An 11,478-nucleotide genomic window follows, 5' to 3' on the forward strand; every position below is an offset into this window, starting at 1 on the left:
AACTCCTAGTCTTTTAGAGGGAATCATGCACCCCATTTAGTATATATATATAGATATAGATAATATTTTATGTTTTATTTAAAAATTTGTTTTTTCTACTTGATTTAAAGAATTAAAGTGGTTAGATGAACCTGATTGGTTCATTCATTTATTTATAATTATTAACTAGTAGGGACCCATGTGATGCACGAAAAAATCTAAAAGAATTAATAATTTTATTTTTCATTTAATGTTGATTTATAAAATATAATTTATTATTTTTAATTGAATATGAACAATTTTTTTTATAAATTTAGTTTTATTAATAATTTGTAGTTATTTTAATAATTTTTAGTTTTTTTATTATTTTTAAATGAAATTTTGATTAATTTTAAATAAATAAAAATAATTATAAAAGCTAACATTTTATTAATTCCACTAATAATTAACAATTATATAGGAATGACAATAGGGTCGGTTTAGGCAGGGCACCCCATCCCTTTCCCTGTCCCATAGTCAAGACATTCTACCCCCACTCTGTCCCCAATGTTACGCGGGTTCAGGGCAAGGTAACCACACCTCAATGTCGGGCAAGTTCAGGGGCAAGGTACCCCACTCCTCATTAAGGATGGACAATCCTTGAATTTCCCTACCCCGTCTCTAATATTGGACGGGTTCAACTAGAGGTGTAAATTAGGTCATGCTAGGTTGGCACGACACGATCTGCATGTGGCCCGCACAAAGTGTGAGTCGTGTCGTGCTAACCCACAAGGCGTCTTGGGCCATGCCTCCCTCCTCTAGGATAATTTCGGGGGTCTGTTCAACACGGCCCATGGCTCAACCCTGCATAGGCTCATGCCATGTCGTGGGTCAAGTTGGTTTATGGGTCAGGCCTTGGGCCAAGCCATGCCGCACACCAAGCCAAGCTCAAGGCAAGGCACCCACTCCCCGTAAAAATAAAAAATTATAAAAACAAAAAAAGGCCAAAAATTGTTATAGGGGTTGACGGTTCGACTACACATGTCAGCGGTTCTTTAACCAAATAAGGGATTTTTGGACAAAAAGTGGTTTTAAGGTGAAACGGTGTCCGGTTCCTAATTTTTCTGGTCTAACCATCTGGTTTGATCTAGTTTTAAGAATACTGTCCTGTCAACCCAATATTCAATTTTATGATAGAAATGATCGAAGGAATATATTGAGTATCAACCACATGGTAAATTTCTAAAAGTACATTAAATTGCCTTTAATATTCAAAAATGTAATTTTATGAAAATTTTGGAAAATTTATTGTACTTGCGTAATTTTGAAAATTTATTTAAATTGTTAGTAAATAATTTATTTTCTTTTTAAATGGTTTACTTACGGAATTATACTAATATAACTTATAATTTCTAATATAAACTAACCAATAATTTTCTAATAATATACAAATTTATCTTAAGAATTTGTGTAATTATTTGTTCAAATTATAGTTTCCCATTTCCCATAATCATTTATCTTTAATAATTTTCAATAATTTGCAATGAAAAATACATAATTTTTCAATGGCTTTCCAAAATCTATCAAATGTAATAAGTTTTCCTAAAATTTCCAAAATATTCTAATAATTTTCAATAAGTATTTAATGCACTTTAAATAAACTTTCAAATGCTTTATATCTTTTAATTTGAAAAATGTTATTTTACGAAAATGTAGTTTTATGAAAATTTTTGAAAAATTTATTACATTTGTGTAACTATGGGGCTTTATTGAACTTTTTTTAAGTTGTTATTAAATATATTTTTTTATTTGGTAGTTTACTAACAAAATTACACTAATTGATCTTTTATTTTTCAATATAAAATAATTAATAATTTTATTTTCTAACATTATAATATTTTGTTCCACAATTTGTATTTGGTTATTAATTATAATAATAACAATAACTAAAATTTTATACTTTTGATAATTGTTAAATATAATTCTCAATTTTATAGAAATTAGTTAAAGAGTTTTCAATTTCTATAAAATGTTGTTAATGAGTTAATTAATAATAATATTTATTAATTTTTGTTAATTTACTAATCGTACTAATAAGAATATTTAACTTTTGGTAATTTACTAACCATATTTATTACTTTTGGTAATAACACTATTTAATACTAATTGAATATGGGTGGGATTAAATATTAATTGTATTTAACTATTTATTAATCAATATGAATATTAAATGAGGGAGAGTGGATATAGATTGGGGGGGATGGGATGCAATTTAGGAATTGATTAGGGAGTGGGGCAACATGATAATTTCCTATTGGTTTAAATGAGATACCTTAGGAGAGAGATTATAGGAATATTTTTAGGTAGTTGGGTGACATTTCTTTATGGGAGTGGTGGGAAGGGGAGAGAAGAGAAAGTCAAAGAGAATGCAGGGTGGGGATAATGGAGCAAGGAGAGGCATGGTGATGGGACCCGTGCATTTGTTAAGCGAAAGTTAAACTATAGAAATACATAAGAGTATATAATTGTTTTATATTTCAACTTTTTAATAAACAGTCTGATCAAAATCAACCTGAGTTGGTCAGTTTTCTAATATTTCAAATAAGCTTTGGTTTAATAAATATATTAATATATTAAATATTTTAAATTTTATTTTTTAATACAAGAAAGTATGAAAATTCTCATATTTTTTAGTCTAAAATATTTTATAATCTATATTTAGTTTTTGTAATTTAATTTTTAATAATATCATTGTAATTTATGAAATTTAAAGTTAATTTTTAAGTTTAAATATTTTGAACAAACAAACTAAACCGAAAGTAGATCCAGATCGATACAACTCGAGTTGGTGTGTTTTCACTAATGGTCTCGATTTTGAGTGACAAACAACGGATTTGACCATATCGATTTGGTTGGTGAAACAGCCTGCAACTAAACTGAACCAATCATTGAACACTCCTAATTTCAACTAAACTTATAGTCTAATCTCTAATAAATAACAATAGTTTAATCTCCAATAATTATTGAAAATTTATAGAAAATGTACACAATCATTGAAAATAAGATTATAATGAAAATATAATAGGTATATAATAAAAATACAATAATTACAAAAATATAATAAATACTAAAAATATACTAAACTAGTCAATAAATAGTGTAATCTCAAATAATAGTTTAATCTCTAATAATTATAAATCAATAAATTATAGAAAATATATAATTACTAAAAATAAATTTATAACAAAAATCCAATAAATACGATAAATTAAATTTCAAAAGTTAAATAATAGTTCTTTAATCTCCAATAATTATTTATAATTTTCTATTAAATAAAAAATAAAAATATATTTATAAATAATTATTGAAAGCATATTCATAAAAAACAATAAATAATTACTGAAAATAAATATTAATTATATATATACAAATATATAATGAATATACACTATTGTTTTAAAATTATTACTAATAAATATAATTTTGTTGATAGTTATTTTCTATAATTATTAATTGATATAAGTGAAATTAGTTATTTACAATATTATTTAATTATTGAAATAATATTGTTAATTAAATTCTTAAAATATTAATTATTTATTGAATTCATAATCCATAAAATTATAATTGTACTATTATTACATAATTTCTCATTCATTTTGTAAAATATTAATTTTTTTATTACTATGAATATTAAGAATTTTATTATAATTATTTTTCTACTTTTATGATTTTTTTTAATTTATAACATAATTTCGTTATTTTAACTATTTAAAATTTTGTCATGTTAAATATTTAAATATTATGTAAAATATTTAAAATTTTCCTTATTTGAATTTTATTTATTTTAATGTTATTACGTAATATTAAATATTTTGTTATATTATTCAGCTACTTTTAATGTTTTTTATTTAAGATTTTTAGTTATTAAAATATTTAAATAATGTTTTATTTTGTAATGTTAAATTTTTATTATTTGAATAGCATTTAAATTGAATAATTCGTAAAATTATAAGTTATATTGTTCCTACATAAATTCATGATGAATTTTGTAAAAATATCGAATTATTAATAATATGAATATTATTAAATCTATTAATTTTTTGTGTTTTGAATAAATATTTTAAATTTAATATATAATTTTGTTATATTTAAATAGTTCTGAATTTTTTTAATTGAAACTTTCTTTAGATAGGTATAGATAAAAAGTGGGGGAGAGGATAAATAGGAATTAGAGATAGTTTAAGAGATAATCTCTCTACTAAATTAGAGATAATTTAAGAGATAAATAGGAGTTAGAGATAATTTAGGAGATAAATAGGAATTAGAGACAATTTAGGAGGAAGTGGTGCCACTTAACTAAATATCAGAAAAGGAAATCCCTGTTTCTTTATGGTTGTTAGAAGTATTTAAACATATATATATATATATATATATATATATATATATATATATATATATATATATATATATTTTTTTTTTTTTATTAAAATATTAATCTTTCTTTTTAGTGGAAAACTCAAAAAAGGCTCCAATGTATGATCAGATCAATAATCAATTCTACTTGCATGTATGCCACGTAGGTAATACTTCCTTTGATGGGACCCACATGCGTAGGTTTTACTATTAAAAGTCATAGTTTGTGTGTCCGATAAAAATTCTGAAAATCTTTTAAGCAAAAAAGAAAGAAATATGTTTGATTTCCTGAGTTTCCTTACCCTTTCTATTCAATTGAAACTTGTAGGCTATGCATAACTTGGTCATGTCAACCGATGGGACAAAAAATGTCCCTTTAAATAATTGATTCTTATGGTTAAAATAGTTATCTTATTTATATTGGAAATAAATTATTTAGATAAATAATTTATCAAAAAACGAACAAAGCCTAATAATCTATTTTAAAATTATAACAATTTTAATCCTAAAAAAAAAACGCAAAATTAAAATTGGGGCAATGTGATTTTGGAGCTTTAAACACACAAATCCTGAAGCTTATCGAAACACAACCTAGGTTGAGGTGGACTCTTTAAGCTGTGTAACTGTGTTTGGTTTGAAAGGAAAAGGTAGCTAGGGAACCCAGACATGGTTTGTACAGGTTTTGCTACCTGTTTCCTGCAAATCAAACACAACCTTAGTGTCTCCAATAAAGATTAATTCTGATAGTTGAAACCAATGTTTTTAAAATCGACCTGGAGAACGGATCGGTCAAGGGTCCGGTTTTTGGGTCGAAAGGTCCAACCATTCGAATCAAATGGTCAGTTCATTCTGGCAAAAAATAAAATAAAATAAATTAAAATGGTCAAAACCATTGAACGATTCAAACGGTTTAACTGCCTAGGTCAGTGGTTTGCTGACCAAATCAATGTTTTTGGCAAAAATCCGATTTTGAGAAAAAAAAAAGAACCGATCACCTGATCAATTCCCGATTTTTCCGGTCCGACCATCCGGTCCAATTTAGTTTAGAAAAACATGGTTGAAACTAATTAACCACATAGGCCTTTAGCTGAGGATAAATTCCTATTTCCCTCAATTATCTTGAATATAAGTGATTGTTGAGGCCCTAAATTACAAAATTTAGCTTGTGGGGGCGGATTCCCCGGCCCTAGGCTTGTTTTCCAGTTAACAATGCAAGTTGCTTGCTTTCAAATAAAAGGAGGAAATTTGGATCACTAAATAAATAAGTGGAATACATTAAGGAGCCAAACAATATTGGAAACAAAATTAAACTAAACTATCTACTTGGACACAAACCAAAAGCCTCAATTCGTAGTCTCTATTGACACATTAAATGGAGCTAACGGTTCACTTCTATCCAAGCTGAAGCCGGGTCCAACTCTTGGTCAGCTTTTTTGTAACTTGACTGAACTCCTTCATCGTTTCTAAGGAAAACATCCGTTAGAACTGACTTTGATTGTAATGAAGCTCTCAACAAATGTAACGCCTGAAAGAAAAAGGGATGATTAGGGACTCTATACACACATACACAGAAAGAAAGAATGTAGTGATTTTGTATTGATGTATCTATGTGATATTGTTAGAAATGGTATTTTAATCAAGTGGTCTAGTGTTTGATCTTTGCTCCTTTCGTTGGGTTTACCCATGCTTCAAGCCCAATGAGCTTTCACGTGAGGATATTCAGGTGTGAAAGATCTAGAGAAAGAATTACCTCTTGGGTTCCTACATGTACCACCATATCTTCAAGGAGCCCAATGTCCTTGACACCAAATCTGTTGAGGATGGCAATGCTAGAGATGGTAGACATTGGCTTCACCTCCAAATCATCCGTTATCATGTATGTCACCACCTCCTTCACATAACCTCCTTCTTCTCCTCCTCCCTTAGTCGCTGCTGTTGGACGGATGAGGTGCATTTCAGAGGTCATTTGACAACCACAAGTACAGAGGCAACCTTTGGTATTGGTTACACTTCTGGCGCACTGCGAACTGAATTGGGATCGTGGGCACCCATAAAACTTCCATGTCGTGGGCTGTATGTCGACTTCTTTTTCTTCTTGTTGCAGTAGAAGCTGCAGAGTAGTACTGGTGGGAGCCTTGGTGAACAGCGTTGATGCACATTCAATCCTGGGCTGTAAGAGTGAGGTCTTATCGACGTCGGGTTGCAGGTAGGCTTTGTTCAGAGTGTCGACACTCCGGTGCAGATTGCCGATGGATCCGGTGGTTGGGTGTCGTGGGTGGAGGAGATTCACCATGCAACCAATAGGCAGTATGAGGAGGCTGAAGAGGAGATCCACAAACTCTTTTCCTGCTTCTGCGAATAACACCTTGTTCTTGCTCTTGTCCACAAGAAGCTTCAACTCCATCTCCATCTCCATCTCTATCTTATTGTCTGTCATTCTTTGCACTGCCATTAATTAATGGATACCCATCGATCCATCCATTCACAAATCTTTCAAATCAACTTCGTTTCCTACTACTGATCACCAACTCAACCCAGAATATATATATATATATATATATCTCACATCTCTTCCTTGCTAGCTACACAACCGACGCCATTAAAGAAGGTAACAGCTAGCTTTCTGCTGGGAGTTCGGATCAGCTACCAAGTACCAACTCAATTCTACACCATGTATGCCACGTAAGTGAGGGGGATCCACATTTCAGATTTTTCCTTTTCATATCCCAGATTTTTCTCCATTACCCAATGCGTAGGTTTTACTCTCAAGAGTTTGGGTTCTGGGCCAATCTTTGCCAAGTCAGCTTCTTGTCCGGATCTCATGCACTTTGAAACGTAAGTGAAATTTCAGGAGGGGTTGTGATTAGTGTGATTTAATCAGATGTAATTGCAAAATTTGAATCCAATCCGATTATACAAATAAATAAATATAAAGAAAGAAGCCTAAAAATTCTCTTTTTTTGAATTTTTATTTTTTAATTCTATTGTCTTTTTTGAAACAACCAATGAGATGTTTTCATTCCCCATAAAAATTACCTAAAATTTCTCTCTCTATATATCTCTCTCACCTTCCCAATAACCTAAATAATTTCCTACTAAAATTTATTCTAACTAATTCCTCCACTTTCTCCTAAATTATCTCTAGTTTCTATTTATCTTCTACTTATCTCTAATTCTTATTTATCTCCTAAATTATCTCTAATTTAATAAAGATTTTCTCTCCTAAATTACCTTAATTCCTATTCATCCTCTCCCCCACTTTTTATCTATGGCCCTGTTTGGCGTGTCTTTCCGCACGGTCTGTCGGCTATTTAGAAGCCCGACAGACCTTGATTTGGTATTTTCCCGTTTGGTTGGTGGTAGATCTATTTGCCAAAAGCCGATGTGCCGAAAAGATGTAAGAAGCCTAAAGCCAGCAATTTTCGGGAACCTCCAAATGGAGCTTTTGTGTTTTTTTATTCGTTTTCGTGCGAAAAGATGCGCGAAAAGACACACCTTAACCAAACAGGCTTCAGATCTTAATGCAAAAGCTCAATGCGTCTTTTGACTGCCAGAACTACTAGAAGATGTTCCCAAAAATATTTGCCAAACAACCCTATATCTATCTAAAGAAAATTTCAATTAAAAAATTAAGAATTATCTAAAATTCTAACAGAATTATATAATAAATTTAAAATATTTATTAAAAACACAAAAAATAATTCTAATAGAAGGTGCATTTTTTCTAGGAAAGATGCATTTATGTTTTTGGATATCGTTACTCTTTTCCTTGACTAAACTTTTTTTTTTTTTTTTTATTTTAGGTTTCTAAGATTCCTTGTGAGTGAATGGTGAGAGAACATACAACAAATTATAAATCATTACTTTTCAGTTTTCACCCTCCCCTTTTTCTAGAAAATGGTTTAGTTACCTATCACTAGCCCCTGCAATGCAGGGGTTCTTCCCCACTTTTTATCTACATCTATCTAAATAAGTTTGAATTAAAAAATTTAAGAATTATTTAAATATTTTAACAAAATTCTATAATATACTTAAAATATTTATTAAAAAGACAAAAAATAATTATAATAGATTTAGTAATATTTATATTATTAATAATTATATATTCCTACAAAATTCATCACGAAATTATGTACAAATAATAGAAATTATAATTTTCTGGATTATTCAATCTAAATGTTATTCAAATAATAAAAATCTAGCATTAAAAATGAAATATTATTTAAATATTTCAATAACTAAATATCTTCAAAAACAAAATATTAAAATTAATATTTTAAATCAATTAATAATATATTTTAAATAGTTAATAAAAAACTTTCAATTATAATAAATAGATTAATATTTTAACTATTTAATTAAATAACTAAATATTTTAAATAACAAAATATTTAACATAATTAGATTTTAAATAGTTAAAGTAACAAAATTATGCATTAATAGTACTATAATTTTATGGATTATTAAATTCAACAAGTAATTAATATTTTAAAATTTAAATAATGATATTATTTCAATAAATAAATAATATTGTAAATAACTAATTTCATTTATACCAATTAATAATTCTAGTAATTATTTATTATTTTTTATGATGAATATATTTAAGTAATTATTTCATTTATACTAAAATTAATATTTATTTTATTTTAGTAATTATTAATTGTTTTTTATGATAAATATATTTTTAGTAATTATGTATAAATATATTTTTACTTGTTATTTAATAGAAAATTTTCAATAATTGTTAGAGTTTAAATTGTTGTTATTTAGCTTTTTAAATTTAATTTATTGTGTATTTTCACTATAAATTTTTAATAACTATTAGAGATTAAACTATTGTTCACAGGTTTGCTCGATTCAGTTGTAGGTTGTTTGGCCAGCCAAATCGACCTGCTCACGTTGGGGGGTTAGTCACTTAGGGTATATCGATTTGGGTCAATTTTTGGTTTGGTCGGTCGGTTCAAAAGATTTAAACTTAAAAAAATTAAATTTAAATTTTAAAAAATTACAATGGCATTATTAAAATAAATAAATTTAAAAATTATAATTATAATATAAACTATTTTAGCCTAGGAAATATTGGAATTTTCCCACTTTCCTGTATTAAAAAATATATTTAAAATATAAAATATTAATATATATCTATGGTTAGGTCATTCGATTTTAGTTAGTTTACAAATGGTCAAAGCGAAATTGATACAACCCAATCGGGTTGTGAAATTCTTGAACCGAAGCCAACTAGAAATACTAAAAATCGAGTTGGTTAGTTTCATTAGTTTGATGCAGAATGGCAATGGGGTAGGGTGGGAACGAGGAGCCTCTCCCCGTCCCCACTAACTAGGACAAATTTATCCCCATCCTTGTGTGGATCCCCACTCCCCGTGATTCTTTATAATGTCAACAACCATTATGTTTTTGTTTTTTATTTTATTTAAAAATAAAATAAAATAATTGAAATTTACAATCCTATTAGAAAAGATTCAAACATACTCAACCTTAATTTTTTAAAAATTAACATATAGACGTATGTATACGTATATACATATATAAATGTATGCATATATACATACATACATACATACATACATATATAAATATATATATTACAATTTATCCATCTCCATCCCCACGGGGAGAAAATCATCCCCATCCCTGCCAACGAGGATGAAAATTTCTCCATCTCCATCCCTGCCCCTTTTGGGGCAGATCCCCACGGGGGTCAAGGAAATGGAGAAAACTGTTGTCCCTAAGTTTGATAAACAACCCTATCAAAAATTAATTATAGTTACTTCTGTAATAATTATTATTATTATGCAATATTTATATATATATATAATATTTATTAATAATAATTTTAAACTCTTAATTTGTATTTATTATATAATTGTATATATTAAAATTAATATTTATTATATTTAAGTAATTATTTATTATTTTCGTGATAGATGTATTTTCATTGATTATGTATAAATTTATTTTGTTTTTTTATATAACAGAAAAATTCAATAATTATTAGAGATTAAACTACTATTATTGATTTTTTAATTTAGTTTATTATATTGATTATGTATATATATATATAGATAATTAATATTTATTAATAATAATTTTAAACTCTTTGTCTATATTTATTATATAATTATATATATTAAAATTAATATGTTTAGTATTTAAGTAATTATTTATTATTTTCGTGATGGATGTATTTTATTTAACATAAAATTTCTATAATTATTGGAGATTAAATTACTATTATTGAATTTTTTTTTAAATTTAATTTATTGTACTTATTGTATTTTAGTTATAACTTATTTATTAATTATAATTTATTAGAGATTAAACTATTATTTGATATTATACTATTTATTGACTAAGTTAATATATTTTTAGTACTTATTGTATTTTTGTAATTTTTGTAGTTATTGTATTTTTTCATTACCAATATATTTTCAATAATTGTGTATTTTTGCTATAAAATTTCAATAATTATTGGAGATTAAACCATTGTTATTTATCGAAGATAAGGAGTGCTCATGAGTTAGTTCGGTCTGGCCATAGGCTATTTGGCTAACCAAATTGACCTGGTCACATTAGGGAGTTGGTCAGTTGAAACCGATTGACCTTTTGTGAAAACCAACCCACTCAATTTGTATCGGTTTGGGTTGGTTTTCACAAAAGGTCAGTCAATTCAAACGATTTAAACTTAAAAATTAAATTAAATTTTAAAAATTACAGTGTAGTTATTAAAAAATAAATTTAAAAATTACATTTATGAAATAAAACATTTTAGACTAAGAAATAAGGGAAATTTCTCATGCTTTCATTTTAAAAATTATATTTAAAATATAAAATATTAGTATAAAATTAATAATGAAGTTATGTAATAATAGTATAAATTATGATTTTATGGATAAATAAATTCAATAAATATTAATTTTTTAAATTTTAAATATTTTACATATTATTTAAGTATATATTTAAATAACTAAATATTTAACAAAAATAGATTTTAATAGTTAAAATAAAGAAATTATGTAATAAATTTAAAAAACATATGAAAAGTAGAAAAATAATTATAACATAATATTGAAATTAATAATA

General features: G+C 26.9%; 1 protein-coding gene across 1 annotated transcript; it reads right to left on the reverse strand.

The window, feature by feature from the left end:
* Positions 1-5,598: 5,598 nt before the first annotated feature.
* On the reverse strand, positions 5,599-6,894 carry LOC148846630 (uncharacterized). Its single transcript, XM_088956228.1, has 2 exons — positions 6,125-6,894; positions 5,599-5,899 (listed from the first exon to the last, which is right to left on the reverse strand). Exons 1-2 carry the CDS (start codon positions 6,824-6,826, stop codon positions 5,753-5,755), a joined length of 849 nt encoding a protein of 282 aa, XP_088812354.1. The 5' UTR covers positions 6,827-6,894; the 3' UTR covers positions 5,599-5,752.
* Between the last annotated feature and the right edge of the window lie 4,584 nt (positions 6,895-11,478).

This window comes from Nelumbo lutea, chromosome 7 (genome assembly GCF_056320005.1).
Source record: "Nelumbo lutea isolate HS-2025 chromosome 7, American lotus-T2T, whole genome shotgun sequence".
NCBI classification, from domain to species: domain Eukaryota; kingdom Viridiplantae; phylum Streptophyta; class Magnoliopsida; order Proteales; family Nelumbonaceae; genus Nelumbo; species Nelumbo lutea.

Excerpts from the sequence above, each read along its gene's own strand:
- LOC148846630 (XM_088956228.1), bottom strand. The coding sequence starts at position 6,826 with ATGGCAGTGCAAAGAATGACAGACAATAAGATAGAGATGGAGATGGAG. Across the intron at positions 5,900-6,124 it reads TACATGTAGGAACCCAAGAG|GCGTTACATTTGTTGAGAGC; the intron begins GTAATTCTTTCT and ends TTTTTCTTTCAG.